Source organism: Hoplias malabaricus, chromosome 9, assembly GCF_029633855.1.
Source record: "Hoplias malabaricus isolate fHopMal1 chromosome 9, fHopMal1.hap1, whole genome shotgun sequence".
Classification (NCBI taxonomy): Eukaryota; Metazoa; Chordata; class Actinopteri; order Characiformes; family Erythrinidae; genus Hoplias; species Hoplias malabaricus.
The window spans coordinates 12,281,800-12,303,154 of NC_089808.1; the positions used below are offsets into that span (position 1 = coordinate 12,281,800).

Genomic DNA, 21,355 nt, shown 5'->3' on the forward strand with positions numbered 1-21,355 from the left:
CACTGCTACAGTTACCACCTCTACTCATCTGGGAAGGCTTTACACTAGATTTGGGAACATAAATGAGGTCAGGCACTGATACTAGATACTAGACTCCATCTCAACTCATCACTTGGTGGCTGGCAGTGATTGTTGGCATTGGGCATGGTAACCTTAGGCTCATGGACTGCTACCTCAGAGAGTCCCTTTTCATGTTTTTCTGTGGAGATTACATCAGCTGGAAGACACAACTGATATGCATTCATTAGTGTTAAACCTTAAAGTAGCATAATTCATTCATCAAAATAGGGTGTAATATTTCAGTACTCTACACCAGTAAGAGAAACAGCAACCACTAATAATTTACCTTCCACTGCTCAGATCATGAGATGTAAAGAAATTAAATGCAACGTCTAAGACTTAAGCTTTTTTGTTGAATCTTTCAATAAGAAGCAAAGCTGCAATAAAGGAAAAGTGTTAACACACTAAATGCTGAAAAATGAGACAATTTTTGAAATCAATATATTCATTTTCTTACCCGATTCTGAAAAATAAACAACTCGTACTTAATGAAAATTTAAATATATTTAGTGTGGACGTCTTCGGTGTAAATGTATGCCTAGTTGCTCTTTGTCAAATTAGATGTCTTGTTGCTACTATAACTGAAAATTAATTGTTTTCTAATGTGTTTTCAATCATTATATACCCAAAAACCTCCAGCTGCCATTATTGCTAGATGTACTCTACACTCTGTGTCTCTTTGTGAGCATACACACATTTAGAATGCAATTCACATCACTTATGAAGACACATTTTATTCCCTGCCTAATCAGTTCCATAAGAATTACAATAAAAGGCTACTTAAGTGCGAATTATATCCATATTCATTTGTTTTATGACTAAAAAAAGAAGCCAATCATTCACTCACACTTACTTAAGGACACTTGAGTCGCCAATTCACCAGCCAATGTGTGTATTTGGACCATGGGAACCGGAGAACCCGGAGGAAACCCACACGAACAGGGAGAGAACACACCAAACTCCTCACAGACAGTCACCCATGGCAGGACTCGAACCCACAACCTCCAGGTCCCTGGAGCTGTGTAACTGCGACACTACCTGCTGCACCTCCTTGCTACCCCCATTATTTACATGTATTTGACAAATAAATGCAGCTGAAGTAGAGATATCACATACCACACATACATATACACACACCTTATCCCCCAGCTCTATCTTGGTGAAAGTAAAGGTGCTGAGGTGAGAGTGGGTTCCTTTTACAGTCGGCTCGATGGTTTCCCTTAAGAGTTTCTCCACAAACTGGCAAACGTATGGCCACATCTGCTTCACAGTCTGCACAAACAAAAAATATTTCAGCATCAGCTTGCATAGCATCACTTTCCAATGAAAAACATGTATGTCCATTTTTGTCAATTATTAGTTTACCACATTATTTGAACATAGAAGCTGTCCCTCACCTATAAATGCTTCAAAATTACTCTGAAAAAAATCTCTTTACATTAATTTCCATTGAAAGTTATGTAAGACACAAAAAGAGCATCCAACAAGGGCTCAGTTGTAGCAAGCATAGATGAGCCATGACCCACCATTTTATCACATAAATCTATACATCAAACTTGATCAAGCTCATCTCAGACGGTTCAAGAGACAACAGAAACGTGCTGAGGTCAAGTGGAGGACAAGTTCTCCATGCAAACGTTTATCTGTGAATGGGGCAAAAGTCAACGTCTATCATAGTGTGGGAGTGTATCATGTCATGTGTGAGAAGGTATCATTGATATTGATGTTTATATTGGGATTTTTGAGAAATATATGCTGCCATCAATACAATAGTTTATTCTGAAAAGTCTATTTTTTTTCAGCAAGACAATGCCAGCCCTCATTCTGCAATTGTTACCACACTTTGGTTTTAGAGAATGAGTGTGCTTTACTGCCCTGCCTGCTGTCCAGATCTGTGTCCTGTAAGGCAAAATTATCAGACAATGGCAGCCACGGACTTTGGAGCAGCTGAAATCTTGCATCAAGCATGAATAGGTCATAAATGATCAACACTTGATCATAAAGTGTAATTAAAATGGTTATATAACACTGTTATGTATTCATTCTGGTCTTCTGACAATGCCTAAATATAAGCTTTCCTCTATGGGCAGCAGGTCTTTCAGAAATTGCTTTGGAACTCCTTCCATCCATTTTTCCTCCTCTCTTCCCATCTTCAAATCTCTGCTCAAATCTTTATTCAGAACACACACTCTTTCTCAGATTTAAACCATGACAGTTTAAATCATAATAACCTTTGTTGTAAACAAGCCTACACACTTCTTAAACTCAGACTACACTAATTTAGCTCAATTTTGTAGTATCTGACAAATTCCCAGTGTCGGAAATGAATATGAGCGTCGGGGGCGAGTAACGGTCGTGTAGTGTGACATAATCAAGGATTAGCGATGTGACGTCTGGGACACCCCACAACACCACGACAAAATGTCTAGCATTTTACAATTTTTTTGGATCGCTTCGCTTAGTCTGACATATCCTACAGCCTATCCTATAGGAGGACAGAGCGCTGTCTGACGTGCTATTGTAAACACAGAGAAGAGAAAGAGGGAGACTCCTGCTGCAGCTGTCAAGTGGAACAACAAAACTGAGGTAATGTTCTTGACATGTTAACACATTTCCTCAAGTTCTCTTTGCAGGGCAGACAGTCTATTCTCTCCTCCTCGAAACAGACAGGAACGGTGGACCCGGTACGAATTAATAGCACTAATCTGACATAGCGAATGTCATGAGAGACAAAAATATCATGTAGGCTGATCCAGGGTAAGGGTTCCTAATGTTAGAGTGAAAGGAATGTTAACATTTGTAAAACTGAAAAATATAATCTTTATATAACGTGCTATATTTACTTTAGAACAAGGGACATACAATTTGAACAACTGAAAACATGCATTTTGAACAGTGGAAGCTATGATAAAGGCAAATTTGTACATTAAACTGTGGCTCTGGGAAAAAACAATCAAACAAATAAAGTGTGGTTTCTAAATTTGGCACAGTCCTGCCTATAAATTAGGCATTTGCATGTAAGTAATTATGTAATGTAAAGTGACTATATAACAATATGACAGACAGCTCTAAAGTGTGGTGCAGAAATGCTTGCAGGGTTGCAGAGGGCCAGCTGCTTTTCTTAAATAGGCAACTGCCTGCTCACTGTTAGAACAACATGACAAGTGTGAACTTTTGAGGTTTAAACAAATATAATCAAAGCAGAGCCACTGAAACCCACACACACACAGAGAGAGAGAGAGAGACTACTGTAACATCAAGCTCTGTGTTCTATGGTATATACATTAATGCAAGAATGATGCGGTTAAAAAAAAAAACTTAAAGAAATGTCGATTCATATTCAGAAATAACAAACTGAAAATTATAGTGTGTAAATGGGAGGGAATTTTAAGTCTCCTTTGTGCGTACATATACATACATATATATATATATATGCGCTGGGCGATATGGGCACAAATTAATGAGCACAAAAAAAATCCTGATTAATTGTACATTTTACCATGATTACAATTAATGATTTTTTTTTATATATATATATATATATATTTTTTTTTTTTTTTTTTTTGACCCTCATAGTTCAGTGACGATGCTTGTACTGTAAATATGCTCCCATATTAAGTATGGGGTATTTTATATGGGGCACTGTTTTTATTTGGTGTGTGATTGTGCTTTGGCCACTGAAACTTTTTTCTCAGCATTTACATTTGACTTCTTTTTGTTCAGTGTCGTTTTGATTATTGTCAAAACACAGCACGTCCACGGTGTTTTTCCTTGGTATGAGCTGCTCGAGTCGCTTTGTCGGCCTCTGAGTTTAGGTTGCTTCCATGTGGCAGACAGGGGCAGAGTCACGTGACTACAGCTTGGTAGTGTGGTTTTAAAGGGACAGTACATGAACACATAGTGGGTACGTAACAGAATAAAAATAATTTATATATTTGATATAGACAAGATTATGTCAATTAGTTCTGAATGTCGATTTTGATTAATTTTCGATTAATTGCCCAGCCTCTCTCTCTCTACATATAATCTATATTATATATATTATGTAAAGAGAGAGACAGAGAAAGAGACAGAGGGAAGGTGGCTAGTTGACTGTTCCAGATGCCAGGCTATTTATGTTACACTGATATAAATGTGAGCAGAGAGTGTGTGTATATATGTGTGTGTACATTGGTGGAGCAGTGACTGCAGTGGGAAAGGAATCTATATAGGCTATCTATAATAATAATAAAAATAACATGCTCAGTATGAATTCAGTATGACACGAGTCCTTTAGAACTTGCACTTCCACTACCTGGTCACACTTTGGATGCCATGTACACAGCAGGTCAACAGCACAAGTACAGTACAAGTGCAGAGTTACAGCCAAAATGTACAAACATCAGTTTGAGTGTACAAACATCACAAGAGTGTTTCTGTGGTCATAAAGTGAGCATTGGAGAAAAGCTAGAGGATAACTAACACAACATCAGCTGATCAGCTATAGTCTTTTGTGTGTGTCAAAGAAATGCGGAGCTACACAGGAGGTGTAAAGTGACCAGTGACCAGGTGTGTATTAGAAAATACTGTATATATTATCAAATATTCAGTATATCTACTTGCAAGAAGGTATGACTTTATTCATTTATTTTTTGTAATGGTAATATAAGTCATAAAATAGTGTAATACCCACTCCTGACATATACACCATAAATTATATGTGGTCATGTCCAAATATTAAAATATTTCTTAAAAAGATGTCCCATATAAACATGTACACTACACCAGCTTTCGGTGTAAATGATTCAGTAAGGTATAGTTGTTTCTTACCTTGTTTAACCACTCTACTCTTTCCACATCTGGAAAGTGAACCTGGTAAACAAACAACAAAATAATAATAATAAATTAAAAGGAAAATGGAATATAATTAAACTGAGGAAATGTCATTTAGATTCCATTTAGTTAATCATTAACAACACAAATCTGAAAAACACATTTGACATAATATCAGCTACTTATGAGATGAACCCCATAGTGGCCATTGAAAAATCAGGCCATATTTCTAAATATGAACAAATATAAAACCTGTTTTATGCATCTCCTTCAGATTAACTCAGACAATGTTGGCTCTCTCTCTCTCTGTCTCTGTAATAAAGCACTCTGTATTGAGCTGCTAGTGAGCTATGAGGGCAGAACAGATAGGAGTGACTACAGTTTTTAAAGAGCTTTAATAAAAGGAACTGGCTTTGCAGATATGCCCCATAATCCACTAAGAGATAAAGGCAGGCAGATCTTATACTGCAGTAAAATGCATCAAGCCATCACACTCTCACACAGGAACACATTACTGTCTGTGGCTTATAAAGGCCATAAATAAATAAAGATTGTCCACAGAAAGATAAACCAATTTAAGCTTGTGAAAAAAATGCCTCAGAGGGGATATTTATGAACTGAGCACTGCTCTGCATTACAAACACTTACAAACTGAATAAATGCTTATAAAGATTTATTCTCTGTGAGGACAACGGCAACTCCACGGTGCAGCTTTTATTAAAATCATCACTGATTTTATTGAAATCATCTTCCTACAAAAGCTTTGGATGAAATGCAATGATTTGGAGCAGCTGCAAATAAGCTTTAAGCTACAATGCTAAGTGTTGGATAAAGAATCTAAAGCCCCCCCACCCCCAGCGTTGAGCTGTGGAGCAGTTGAACTGTACTCGAGAGTGATGGAGCTCCATCCAATTCTGTTGTGCTGAGTTCCTGCTGGAGTTTGTGGTTTAGAACTAATTATCCAACACCAGTATCTTAATGCTCCCCATGTCTGACAGCATAAAACCCCAGCAATGTGCCCCCATCTAGTCTAAAGCCTCCCCAGAAGAAGCTGGTACTGCAGCAAAAAGGGTTGAACCAACTAACACCTTTTGTACGAGCAGGTGTCTGAAATCTTCTGGCCATGTAGCACATGTCCAAGTTGCGGCACACTGAACAAAACTGCTTAGGCTGTGTTTCCCTGGCAGCAGAGTGGGAGGGGCTGAAAGAGAAGATGGATTGCTAACACATCAAGCGAGTGTTCTCTCTCTCTCTCTCTATCTCTATCTCTCTCCTTTTACATAAAGCTGAGCAGACAGTAGCCTCATCTTCCTGCAGCAACAATATCACTAAGTGGCTTCAAAGGCCCATGCCCTACATTCTTGTATTTTCTCCTAGTCCACTTCTAAATCTATTTATTACCTTTGTGTGGGTTTGTGCACCAAAAAAGCTATAATTGTTCTTTACATGAACCTTCCCTCCGTTTATCCCTTACATTTAAATGGGTTGTTTTTGGAAGGCTGTAATGATCCATGTATTTCCCGACAGTCTGGAATAGCACAACGTTTAATCATCTTCCCACTTCTAGTTCTTTTCTCTGCTACAGACTGCCTTCTCTGTTAGGGAAGAGATATACTTGCTGTTTGGCCATGCTTTCACATAGGGAATCGTCTGCATCGTGAAAGTAATGGCAGACTTGGCTCTAACACAGCCTTCTTAAAAACTTTCCACCATGGCGATGCTGTTGATTGCCTGCACTGCCCCCTGCCATTTACGCATGTACTGCAGCTTGTGTATGTATAGCGTTTATGTTCTGAGGACGTGCACAACCTATGCACCAAAAGGATGCAGGACACATGAGGCAGCCATGAGGCATACGTGAACGCATAGTTAACAGCATGAAAGAATGGAGGTATTAATGAATGGCTGTATTATGAATGGACAGAGCTTAAATAAAAGAACATGGTTTACTGCTCTAACATATACAGACGATTTCATTTAGCACATAGAGCAGAGTTGAGTCTATCCTAAGTTTATCCAAAATTTCTGACATCTCTGACACAGTCAATAAAACCCAAGATGCCAAACTAGGATTAGAAACCTGACCCTTGCATTGTGTGGGTTTCCTCAATGGAGGCAATTTGTCTGGAGACTAACAGGAGAGAGAAGGCAGTGGTTGTTTAAGGTTACTACGGCAACCGTGTTTCTATGGCGGCAAGGGATGAACATAGGGGATGAATGACTTTTGATGGGTTTATTTATTTTAATAGGTGTTGCTCTCTATTGCTCTGACATTTCCATACACACAAGCCCAATGTTTGTCCTGCTCTCATTATAAAGCAGTAAGACGGATATGTACTGTAACCTGATGAGCTCTTTTCTTGTGTTTAGAGAGCTACGAGTGCTGTCAGTCTAGTTGAGCTCCTTCTCAGGTCCACAGTTCAAACTAAAGTCAGCAGCAGTTAAGCTGCGGTCACCACTGGATTCAGAGCAATTTAAACCTGCTTAAAAGTGTGTTACATTGGATTTGTTGGGAAGCATTATTTTATTTCATTGAAGGAATAACTCAAGAGTTGAGATTAAGACTAAATAAAACAAAATATAATAATAATAATAATAAATAAACAAACAATAGACTTATACTTGATGTGTTTCCTCTAGGTTCATTACTGTTACAGAGACACCAAATTAAATACTTGAGCAAAGCCAAAGATTAAAACCCAGTTTTTTCCCTATCTTACACCTTAATTTATTTTAACTACAGTGTCTAACCCTTATTTACAGACAGTGTATACGCCCTACAATCATCACAGAGTTTATCTTCTCTTAAGTCTATCTTTTTCAGTGTCCTCATTTGTTACATTTACAGCTCCTACTCTTTTATATTTGAAAATGACATGATCCTAAATCTGCAATTTGTGCCTTAATTTTGTAATCAACACAACCTGTTACATTTTCCTGTGAGTCAGCAGACAGGATGAGTTACCATGCTATTCACACCGCATTTACTGCCCCCTCTCAGACACAGTCCGACACCTTATGTGATTCTTGTTATTGAAATATGTGGCAAGTTAGGGCACATTTTATATATAATAAAGTGTTATATATATAACACTTTATCCTGTTCAAGGTTGCAGTCTGTCTAAAGTAACGTTGGGCAGTATAACTGTAATACTGTATTCTGTGGCATATAAATTAGGAGCTGTACGAGTCGGTAGCTCAGCAGTTCAAATTGCAGCAGAACTGAGCTGAATAGCAGCTGTACACATTGTTAATATTTTGAGATGGTGTGACAGCATGAAAAAAGTGTATACTAGGAGTGGCCGATATTACCCTAAAATAATGTCACAATAGTTCAGATTATTTTTATGATAACAATATTCTTGGCAACAAAAAAATATTTACTTAATTTTAAGAACATAATATTTCAACTGGGGTTGGGTGGTATAACGATAACGCTGTATACCACAGTATCTCAAAATGAGGGCTGTATTTATGACATGTGCGCGCTGTGGCAAATTTCTGTTCTGTCTTTAAGAACATGGCTAAACGTTACTGTTCAAGTGAGCCACAGGGAGGGGGCGCTATGGGAGCTCCTGACTGGAGATACGACAGTCTGAAAACGAGAAGAGAAAAACAAACCCAGTAGCCCACCACAGTTTGTGAGTTTAGTGCTGAGCTTGGGTTAAAAGCAGGGTGACCAGACGTCCTCTTTTCGCTGGACACATCCTCTTTTTGAGACCTAAAAAATGTATCCGGCAAGGATTTCTAAATCTTCAAAACAGTCTGGGATTTTGCCGCCAACCGTCTTCCCCTATCCCAGTTCTTACAATAATCCTTAATCCCTATGTAGGATAGGTATGGGAAGAGCTACATCTTAAACAGGAGTCTCATTTATTTAATGCGTTCTGGTCCATATTGAAATGCTTTAACCACAACCATTTTTTCATGCTATGACTTCATGGAGGACTTCAAATGATCTCATGTTACATCACTTTTACACAAGTTTCTTGTTTTATTTCAGTGTAAAGGGTATGTTTTTTTCATAACATTTGTGCACAATATTACATTTAAAAAAAAAAAAACTATATCTATAAACTATAAATTATAACTATAAAAAAAAACATTTAATTATTTTGGTAATCGGAACACCCTATTCATCTTTCACCCATATGTATCACACAGTTCTCAGGCCACTCAGTGAGTTTGAAAAAAAAAAAAAATGGAGCGCTCTCTCTCCCTAAACAGATCCTTCCCTGCAGATGAACAGCAGGAGCTCTGGCTGCCTGGTGAGGTAAATTACATTACAAACAGATAAATAACACCAGCCTGCAGGATACACAGTGAAAAGCTGTGAGAGAACCTGTGAAGCCATTAAACTAAAGCTAAAAAGTGATGCTAAAAGCTAAAAAGTGATCTCTATTGCTAACATACAGTACAGGGTGGGCCATTTATATGGATACACATCTTAATAAAATGGGAATGGTTGGTGATATTAACTTCCTGTCTGTGGCACATTAGTATATGCGACGGGGGAAACTTTTCAAGGTGGTGACCATGGCGGCCATATTGAAGTCAGCGATTTTGGATCCAACTTTTGTTTTGTCAATGGGAAGAGGGTCATGTGAAACATCAAACCTATTGGGAATTTCACAAGAAAAACAATGGTGTGCTTGGTTTTATCGTAACTTTATTCTTTTATGAGTTATTTACAAGTTTCTGACCACTTATAAAATGTGTTCAAATTGCTGCCCATTGTGTTGCATTGAGTTACAACCCTCTTCTCCCACTCTTCACACACTGATAGCAAAATCGCAGCTGTGAAAACGCAAAAGTTGGATCCAAAATGGCCGACTTCAGAATGGCCACCATGGTCACCACCCATCTTTAAAAGTTTCCCACCCAACTCCCACAAATGGGTTGGCTCGCCATCCACCCCCACATTTAACTAGTTCGTTTAGTTACTTTAAAAGTGTACAGATTTTGACAAAGATATTTAACTCTACCTGTGACCCAGAAATGGATTAAGTGGCAAAGAAGATGATTATATTCAACTATATGCACACCACTTAAAAAATCTCAGAATCACAGAAAAGCATGTAATGAAATAAAATTAAAAAATAATTTATTTATTGAAACTTAATTAAGCACTCTAGAGCAGCCGCATATGAGACTAAATTCACCATCCCCAATGTCAAATGTTGGCTAGAATAGTATAAAATGTGTCCTCTGAAGGATAATAATGTGGGTTCTCTGAAACAATGAAGCTTCATGCAATACCTTTGCAATTAAATTTGCATCCTCCTGTGTCTGTGTGGGTTTCCTCAGGGCGCTCCAGTTTGTTTTCACAGTCAAAAACACATGTCGGTATGTAGACTGTCTCTGCAAAACTGTCCATAGTTGTGAGTGTGTGAATGACTGTGTGAATCCCTGCGATTCCCTGTAAGGAATTGGCATCCTGTCTAGTACGTTTCTTGGTAGATTTCAAACTCATATTTACCCTGAACAGGATGAAATGGTTACTGAAATTAATTGTAAAATGAGGTTGTGTCCACAGTCTTGTGGCTATATGATGGGTCTGATCAATTTTCCAACTTAAATAGCCCCTCTGGTGATTATTCAAGTCTTGACATTTGTAACGTGCATGTCATGTTATCAGAAGTAAAATAAGCAGTAAACACATCTGCTTAAAAACTGTAGTGTTCCTAAACAACAGGGTCAAATCAGTGAATTCAAAAAGCCAAGGTTTCACATATCACAAACCTAAAAATAGGTGGGGCAAGTGGCATGGACTAATTGCATATTCATAGATCCCAGCACACTAAATGAATATACACCTAAGCCACTTTAATTCATAAGCGAATTATTAATAAGCAGACACGGTTAGTTCATTAGTACATCTACAGCTAGTTAGTACATCTATTATTGCGGGGAACTGCTGTTCCCTCTAGTTTGTTTACATTCAGAAGCTCCACATATTTTAATGTGGAAATGAATGTTTGAGGAGAAAAATTTTGTTGTTTGTCTGTGGCTGAAGTTTAACTGGTCTAAGTTTTTATTCACTGCTTGGACTACCACAGAAACTAATTTAACTTGAGTTGTTCAGTTTTGTAGCACTCTCATGCAGTTAGCAGTTTCCTGAATATAAAGTGGGTTCCTACCTAAATAATCTGAAACAACAAAAATAAGCCAATATTACCCACCTATGGAGTACAGGAATAAATCAATATCTTCATCTCTTCATAAGCAAAAGAAAAAAAAACAAGTTTTTTGATTAGAATGGTGAACGTCACTTTTAACTGCATGAAAATACACAACTGGTTCTATTAATACTGGACAATGTTGCAGCGTTGAGATTAAAATAGAGCAATAATTAGTCGGAGGCACATGGTTTTCCATGTTAACAATGGTCACCTTCTCGAATGAAAGGACACTAGAAAGCCTCTCTGGACACCACTAAAAATCAAGGGATCAGCAGTGATCCAAACTTAGACTGAGTCACGTCACAGTGGGATTTTCTTTGTTTTCTTATTGCACTGACAGCTTTGGACTTGATGCACAGCATTATTGTAGCTCAGTTGGACTAGTGGCTTTTCTTAAGTACTCAGCACAAGGATGACCATGGTAAATCATTCTGTAATGGTTATGCCTTTCCGAATGTGATTCTTTGTAAAATCTAGTCCCAATCTTGGAGATTGTACTCTTGTACTCTTGTTGATGGGTGGGCAGTGTTGATGTTAAATCATATACAAATTACAATAGACCTCAAGTGCCCTCACCACACTTAAATAGTGTTAAGTAATTTCCACTAGCTCCTAGTAATCCCTAATCACACAAAATAATCCCAAAAATCTTGTAATAGTGCCCATTAGTTTCAAGTGCTTCATGTACAAGAGCCAGTAACAGTCCAGTAGTTAGTAACAGTTCTCAGCAATCCACAAGAGTCCCTAGTATTCCCTTACCAGCTTTGCTGTGGAAATGATACAAACCATGTGTATACAGGTGTCAGAAATAGGTGAACATTAAAGTAGTTGCATTCAATAAATTAAAAAGTATGTCTAAAAATAGTTGGATGTATGGTGCAACAAATGACCAGAGATATATTTTTAATATTTGATTTCTGATAGGCTAAAGTCTTGAATAACTTGCTATATTATACAGGTCCAAACTGATCCTAAAACTGCCCTTCAGTAGGACAGATTACTGTGAATGTAGCATGGGCCTCACACACCAGTTGCCAGCATTCATGCACCCTGGCCCTGTAACTTGGGTATCTATGGAAGTGACACACACACACACACGCATAACCTGATTGGTTATTAGCCTCATAGAGTTTCAGTCTGGAATGTTGGTCGGCTGACTACTGCATGGCTAAAACAGACACCTAATGAGAATTAAACTGAAATCTGACCCTACAGTGACACAGAATGTCCCTCTCTAGGGTCACCACAGCACTGACCCAGCTGCCACTGTCTACATGCTACGCATAGCATGTAGCATGCATTTAGAGTTTACAAGGGCAGAGAAGACCACTCCTCACAAAACCAATGTTGTCCATCAGCCAGAAAATGTACCGTGTCTGAAGTGTGCCTCTTTATTTATAAGAGGGTAAAAGCAATAGTTTGGGGTCGAAATTCAGGATGGCGATATATCATTCATTCATTGATTATCTGTAAGCGCTTATCCAGTTCAGGGTCACGGTGGGTCCAGAGCCTACCTGGAATCATTGGGCACAAGGCAGGAATACACCCTGGAGGGGGCGCCAGTCCTTCACAGGGCAACATACACACACAAACATTTTTTGAGTCACCAATCCACCTACCAATGTGTGTTTTTGGACTGTGGGAGGAAACCGGAGCACCCGGAGGAAACCCACGTGGACACGTGGAGAACAAACCAAACTCCTCACAGACAGTCACCTGGAGCGGGACTCGAACCCACAACCTCCAGGTCTCTGGAGCTGTGATATTTGCCATATCACGATATGTGATATGTTTTCATAATATCGTATATCGCTGTATCTTTTAGGCATATCGAGATATGTGTTTTTTGGTCATATCGCCCAGATCTAGTCGAAACATATATCCTTCTTACCTATAATGTTCAATATACTATAAATGTATAATATCCATGCCTGGAAGAATCTTGAAATACGATTTCAAACACCCCTACACTGGACCTGAACACCTCTCCTCTGCCTGCCTCACGCATATTATTGGTCACATGGGTTGCATCCACAAGGTACCACCTGCAAAAGCCAGGGAAGGCATTACCTGTAAGTAGCTATCTAGCTTTTTAAAAACACTTTATTTCCTTACGTAAATCACTCACATGAAGATGTTAGATTGTTCAATTTTCCCCTTCCACCTTAAATGCTGCAGTGGCATCACAGGTTTTAGGCTGAAGATGTTTTTTAGGCAGTTTAAAAAGCAATTTCGTCAGCTTTTAAGGAAGAACAGAACATTCAAATATGAAGCCAGGGTTATATTTTATGTCGACTGTTTGTATTTTCTGCACAACGTAAGCAGAAATGTACAAAACTCATCAGGAACTTAACATCTACTATAAGCTCAATGTAATGTATGCACCGTTTTAAGGTGGAAGGCAAATATTGAACAAGAACCAGAAAACTTCATAATCTGGTGGCTATTGAGGCATTAGAAATGCTGCTGTGAGCAGTTCTACTTTTTCTACAGTTCTGCTTTTACTGCAGTGAACCAATACATTGATGTATAAACTTGAAGTTCATAGCTGAGGCACATTGGTTAAAATGCTTGTTTTTTTTTTTAAACTTATTTCACTTAACGTGATTCACTAAAAGAGAGTTTACATTGGAGACTAACAATGGCTAGGCTTCTACAGAAAGTATTCCACCATTCTCCCTTTAAAATTTCACATTGTAGATGCTGTATTGGTTCCAGTATGAACGGATGAGATAGGACAAAACCCTGAACTACAGTGATTCTCAGTGACATTATTCCCATTTATTCAGAATTAAGTAACACATGGTTCCTGTGGAAAAGTTTCTATATCGTTGGTGTCTGCTGACTACAAAGGTTGTTGTGTGGTATGCGACACATTAGCTGGTGTAATGGATTTACCCCCCCCCCCCAATTGTCATTGTATAATTTGCACCCTGGCTATAAGGCTAACATACCTAGCCGGTAATTCCATATCTAAAACACACATCCCAGGCCACACTGAATAATTAATCCATCACTTTTCACCACTTCTGCATTCTAAATTTAAAGAAAATCCACCTTGATATGTTATAGTTTTTGAAAATGTAAAGGTGTTGTATAAAATTCTGAAGAATGTCTGTTGATATCTGAACAGTAGCAAAACAACCGCATCCCTTTTATGCTGTGGTCCTTGGTCTGAACTATTTTATTTAGAGACAAGGCAGAGCACAAACAGATCTGAAATCTTTTATCTGAAATCGTATCTTTTTTTAACCCAGGTCTATAATTAAAGCTTACAAATATTCATCTCTTTTTCTTGAGAAGGGAACGTACCTCAACTGTACTCACGTAACTTTTCAAAGTGCTTTTGTATTGTATGTACCTACAGTGAACAATAATGTACCTATGCAATACCTTTTTCTCTCAGAGTGTATGAAAGACTTTAAATTTGAAACTGAGAATTTGAGTCCCCTCTTCCACATCCCACGTATAGCATGGCTCACTTCCAAACTCTATGTTACTACTGAGGCTCTGCTAGAAATCTGTGGTCACCAACTAATTTCTAAGATTAGCTCGCTCCCAAACATGACCCCACATGAGATGCACCTTATCAAATAATTCTGAAGAAGGACATATGTAAAGTATAAAGTAAAACTGGAATGGAATTTTAAAAATTTGCAATGGCTGAGGACTTAAAGTAGAAATATCCAACTTCATCAATGTTGCTTTTAGTGTATTTATATATATGTACACGCTTCATCAGTAATGGGTTTCACATTATGGGCAAATAAATTGGCTTGTTAAATCTCCACAGAAAGGCATGGAAATGAATGAGATGCTTTGGAGCAGCTGCATTTGAGTTTCATGTCACCATGTCCAACGCCAAGGGTGGGCTGGATGGGAATGCTTTGGAGTGCAAAATACAAAAAAAAAAAAAACAAGAAAAAAAAAACATCAGTGCCTATGATCTCAAGGTTAAATGCAGTCAATCCAAAATGTTTTTAACACCTTAACGCATAGGCTACTACATCTAAATCCAACTTTTGCGTGATTTAGGGGCTGTGCAACTCACCCATGCGGGTAACTCGCAGCTCTCCGGCTCCAGGTGTGACCCTCTCTCACTCCCTCTGTCCCTCCTCCGCCTCCTCCAAGCGAAGAGCAGCGCGAGACCCAGCAGCAGCCAGCACGCGCTCGCCTGCGCGTACCCGAGGACGTACACAGGGAACACGAGCACGAGAGCGCGGCACAGGTGAGACCAAGCGCGCGCCAACTCACCTGCGACGCGAGACCAGCATTTACCGGCCGCATCAGGCGCGCTCGCGCTGTCCGCCATGTGTTGACTGTGTTACCGTTATTGGCTGTTGATTAATTAGTAGTGATGCACGTGCCCATTCTGTAAGCGCTCCATCGGTCCTTGTGGCATTGATAACAGCCCAATAAAAATGGTCAAGGTAATCCAGTTCGTGCGTGCGAGAAAAGATCCAAACTTAATATTAAAAACAGCACGTGAGCTCAGCCCATAGTGTCACGCAGTCCAGCCTCGTTGGTTTTAATGTTAGTTGTAAATATTAATCCTAACGAACAGGAGCGCGTGAAAATCTGCCGCTGAATCTCTCAGACTCTGATTAGACAGACTGGCTTCAAAGCATTGGCACAACTCTGGGGGCGGGGCTACAGCGGATCCGCCTCCTTAAAAATCCGGCTTCTCATTGGTTAGTGAGCGAGGCTTACTTTAACAAGTTAAAACAGGTTGGTGTTCTTTTTATGGCTCTTAAAAGATTAAAATGACCTCCTTTCTACACCTATTGTCCAATTTATCAGCTTCAGTGAACATACCACACTTTGTAGGTGTACAGTTACTGGCTGGAGACTGACTGTTGCTACACATACATTGTTAACCAACTCCAATCCTTTATTCAATGGTCACGACTCCTACAAGACCACCAGAGCAGTATGATGTCAGTGCGTGTTATTAGGGGTCCAAGCACTGCAAGTGCTGGAGCCCTATTGTTTTTGGTCTGTTTCCTCTTCTTCTTCTTCTTCTTCTTCTTCTTCTTCTTCTTCTTCTTCTTTTTCTCCGATGAAACGCGATGGGCAGCCCAAACCGTAGGTCCTACAGACGTGTCGTTTGGTCAACTGATAGTAAACCCTCCCGCTACTCAGGCGCAAAGAATCAGCCCCATCAGCCAGATGGTGGCGCTATAGCGACGCGGAACGCGTCGCTCCCTATATCTCCTACCCCGTGTGGCGTAGAGATGAAATTCTTTTTTTCCCTGATTCCTCAGGTCAGACCTTACAAAAAAGCCTCAAGAACCCATAAGCTCCGCCTACTTAGATTTTGAGCTAATTTGCATAATATGCAAAATCGCAGAGATATTTGAGCGCGAACTAGTCTCTGGAAATGTACCCAATATGGACATATGTGGTATCAGCAGAATCCTAAGAACCTGAACTTTAATAATTATTCAAAAAATGTTGGTATTTCATCACGGCTTGGCTTCCAGACTCTGCCCAAATACAGGGCTAGAACTCGCGTTCCAAAAATCAGACAAATACAGCTATAACTCACAAACGCTTTCTCTGAAAGATACGATACTTCACATGCTTGATCCCTATAAGGGTTGGAAGACGTGTACTTGGTTGTGCAACTGCAAGCCTAGGGGGCGCTATAACAATAAAACATTTTAATGCTTCACAAGATTCTCATTGGTATGCATGTAGTGGGTGATGTCCTGAATGAGATTCTATGAGGATGATGTCATGTTCAAAAAACATGGCCGCCATTGGCCAATCAAATTTTAGCAGCTGTTTAATTACCTGAACTAGGTCCTATCATCATGAGACTTGCATGGTATGATCATGGCAGCACTTCCTACGCCTATAAAAAGTTTCATAATGAATATGGAATATGAAAATATGGAATATCTCAGTGAAAATTAAACATATCAACAAGCAGTTTGTTTTATTGCATACTCTGCGTAGTATCTTACAACTTTGCAATTACAACTATAGTCATAAAATGCATAGTTTATCCACAATAGTCAGGTATGTGAAAATGGAGATTTCGAACTCCTCCCTGGAAAGTTGTCTTATCAATAAACAACTGGTATTTTTGAAATCTTTATAGACTGTAGGTAAATAATTATTTTAAAAAGTTTTTACTTTTGACATGCTGTTGCAGCAGTAATTTAACAAATATGCATGGGCGGGGCTCAATGCACTCTTTGAGCTATAACTACAACAAACTTCACCCAAATCAAACAGAACTTGGTACACATATGTACGTCATTACTCTGAAGTAGCCTGCTACATATGACCACATTGCATAGAAAGGGGGCGCTACAATTAGAGAGCAACTGGTTGCAAATGTTATTAATTGATTACACCACCACCTAGAGATGCAGTACCAGCAAGATAAGATAAATATATTCTGAACATCATGGGAAAGGATCTTGTGCATTTTCATAACATATGCCTAAAGCATTTTTGAGTTACAGCTGTTTTTTATGCAATGTTTCAACGGCAAGCTGCACATCTCTATTTAAGCAGAGGCTTGCAATCACACAGTAATGAAAGTTCCACGTTTTTTTTGATAATTACTAAAGTTCAGGTTCTTACGATTCTCATGATACCACATATGTCTATATTGGGTTTTGATCCAAGGACTAGTTCTTGATCAAATATATGTCCGTTACATCTCATATATACCTGCAGACTCGTTATGCAGAATCCCCCCTCAGCCCCTCCCTCTCCTCATCACACACAGACTGTCACCTCTCCCCCTCCCCTCCCCCTGCAAGTCAGAGAGGGCCAGAGGACACAGACATTTGAAAGCAGATCTAAACAAATCAACAATAACATCATGACCACCTCCTTTTTTAACTTTCAGTGTTCGTGTTTTCAGCTCCACTGTCCACAGGAGCACTTTGTAGATCTAAAATTACAAAGAAGGGTGCACCTCTTGCTCTGCATACTTTCATTGCTCCTTTTCACGTGTTCTTCAATGGTCAGGACACCTACAAAGCAGATATGCTGCAAATGTATGACCTACTGTCTCTGCCATTTTTTATTTATAATATTGACCAACAGAGTAGGTGTGTGTAACACTGTGGGCAGTGTGTGTTGACATAGGTTTTAAAATCTCCAGCAGCACTGCTCTTTCTGTTCCACTCATAAGAGCACAATACACACTGACTTATCACCACAATGTCTGTGTCACTACAGTGCTGAGAATGTATGAGCTACTGTCTCTGAATTTTATATCTATAAGTTGGACCAATAAAATATGTGTATCTCAGTGTGGACAGTGAGTTGAAACAGGTGTTAAAATCTCCTGCAGCACTGCTTTGTCTTATCCACTCATAATAGCGCTACACACACTGCCATATCACCACAATGTCAGTGTCACTGCTGTGCTAAGAATTATCCACCACCCAAATCATATCTGCTTTGTGGGGCTCCTGAACATTGGGCCAGAATCGAGGGTGAAATACCAGAGTAAGTTCTGTGCTCTCTGCTGTCTCTGTCATCCGCTACTCCTCCATCTCACACTACATCTCCAAACAGATGCCAGAATAGCAAGGACCACCTTACAAACACTACACAATCTTCCCCAAAAATCCCCTTCTAACTCAGGACAGCTCATATGCTAACGCATTGTTCTTCTACCAGTGAATACCAGCTTGGACCACGGTAATTGTCGCTTGCGGCTATATTTATTATTAGTTTGATACTTAGACTGCATGTAGAATGAGGAAAACGAAAAAAAAAGGCTAGTTATTCGTTTTCCATTCGAACACATGAAGACAGAAACAAGAATTCTGTCCGTTTGTTGTTTTCTCGTTTCTGTCTCCAAAATGAATATACAGTTCATTATTTAGATTGGGAAGGGTGGGCGGGCTTAAAGCACTACTTTCAACTCATTGGTCCGTCTGAGCGATGACCTGTTCTTTAGCGGCTCTCCACAGTTATAATAAAAATCTCAAACCCCTTGTACATCAGGGGCTCTGTGCGCAGGCAACACATGTATTATATGTTTGTAAACATATGTGTATTCCATGAAATATTACTGCTATTTACTTATTTATTTGTCTTATCATTTTTTTTCTTGTATAAGTTTTTATTAAAAAAATGAACATAACCTGAAAATTTGGAGACAAATGAAAACATATTTAAAAGTTCCTGATATGTACATAGACAACTCAAACACCCTTTCCAGCAGCACTGAAATGTGCTGTCTTTCTGCAACGGAAAGACAGACGTCTAAAAACTATTCGAGATCTTTACATTGATAATTGCTTTGCTTCGTTCCAGCAACTGCAAAATAAATATAAATATCACTCTTCATATTTTTTCACATATTTGCAAATCCAGCATTTAATTAGAACTCATTTAGTTGAGTTTGAAACCAAACCGCATCATTCACTTTTGGAGAAGTTTCTTTCTATCTGTCCATATACAAAAAGAACAGTTTCCGCTTTATATAACATCTTATATGATCACACTGCCGTCCAGTCCAACTCTTTCAAACTAGCATGGGTTGAAGAACTTGGTATGGAGATTACTGATGAAAAATGGAGAGATGCTGTAAAGGATATTAACAGATGTTCAATAAATGCAAGACATGCATTAATACAATTCAAAATAGTTCATAGACTTCACTATTCGAAAGCGAAATTGCATAGGATCTTCCCTGAGATCTCTCCAACATGCAGCAAATGTAAAATTGAAGAAGGAACATTGATCCATCAAATTTGGATATGGTCTAAATTTCACGAGTTTTGGAAGTCTGTTTTGGAATTCTCTACAGCATTTGATAGAACCTGTTTACCAGATCCATTAGTTGCAATTATTGAAATAAGAGACTCTAACCTATATGTGAATACATTTCAGAAACAAGCAATATCTCTTCTTGTACTTTTGGCAAATAGAGTAATATAACAACAGTGGAAATCAGAAGCTGCACCGTCATTTGAAGCATGGATCAGAGGTCTTGGTAATGTGCTCCACTTGGAGTAGTAGGGGGAGGGGCAAAAAACACTCATAGATTTCAATCATAACATAACGATATCAAAAACGATAAGACAAAATAAATAGGTAATTAGCAATATTTTATGGAATAAACAAATATTTACAAACATATAATACACGTGTTCCTGTGCACAGAACCCCTGACGTCTAAGGAGTTTGAGACTTTTATTTTAACTGCGGAGAGCCGCTCAACACAGCACCCAGTGACGTCATAAAGAATCCTTTAGACGGACCAATGAAGTGAAAGTGCTTTAAGCCCTTTCATTCATTATCTGTAACCGCTTATCCAATTCAGGGTCGCGGTGGGTCCAGAGCCTACCTGGAATCATTCAGCACAAGGCGGGGAATACACCCTGGAGGGGGCGCCAGTCCTTCACAGGGCAACACAGACACACACACATTCACTCACACCTACGGACACTTTGGAGTCACCAATCCACCTACCAATGTGTGATTTTGGACCGTGGGAGGAAACCCACGCGGACACAGGGAGAACACACCAACTCCTCACAGACAGTCACCCAGAGCGGGAATCGAACCCACAACCTCCAGGCCCCTGGAGCTGTGTGACTGCGACACTACCTGCTGCGCCACCGTGCCCCCAATCTGAATAATGAATTGTATATTCGTTTTGGAGACCAAAACGGAAAAAAACGGGCTGAATTCTCGTTTCTGTCTTCGTGTGTTCAAATGGAAAATGAATAAATTTTCGTTTCTATCATTCTAAGAATCAAACTAATTTACACGAACCCTTTAACAAGTCCAGCAACACTGCTGTGTCTGATCCACTTTCACCAGCAAAACACGCACTAACATGTCATCATTACATCAGTGTCGCTGCAGTGCTGAGAATGATTCACTGTGGTGGCCTTCATGGGGTCCTGACCATTGAAGAGTAGGGTATAAGGGAGCTGACAAAGTATGCAGACCAGAAGACGCGGTCTGCAGTCTGATTGCAGAACTACAAAGTGCTACTCTGTGGAAAGTGGAGCTGAAAAATCAGCTTGGGACTAGCTGGTTTACATTATTCCTGCTTTTTGCGCCACCCTGCGTTCACAAGCTGTAGGTACATAAACTGCAATGTCATGTTTACACCTGGGTATTCCACAAAGCAAGATTTCTCAGTTAGCCAGCTAATTTAAGCCCAAAGTTGAGGACTGTCAAATAGGTATCACCCTCGGCTCTGTATCTATTGGACAGGCTTAACGTTGGGCTTAGGTTATTGGCACCTTTTTTTTTTTTCAAAATAGCAGGTTATATATTTAGAATGCACCCATTTGAAAATCAAAATA

General features: G+C 39.2%; 1 protein-coding gene across 1 annotated transcript in view; it reads right to left on the reverse strand.

Annotated features, from left to right (window-relative positions):
- Window positions 1–15,627, reverse strand: part of esyt2b (extended synaptotagmin-like protein 2b) — a 57,458-nt gene extending 41,831 nt beyond the window's left edge. The window contains exons 1-3 of the mRNA XM_066681370.1: window positions 15,106–15,627; window positions 4,870–4,911; window positions 1,198–1,332 (exon numbers count right to left, since the gene is read on the reverse strand). Of these exons, the coding sequence (XP_066537467.1) occupies window positions 1,198–1,332; window positions 4,870–4,911; window positions 15,106–15,366 (438 nt within the window). The 5' untranslated portion in view covers window positions 15,367–15,627. The remainder of the gene's footprint in view (window positions 1–1,197; window positions 1,333–4,869; window positions 4,912–15,105) is intronic.
- Window positions 15,628–21,355: the final 5,728 nt, after the last annotated feature.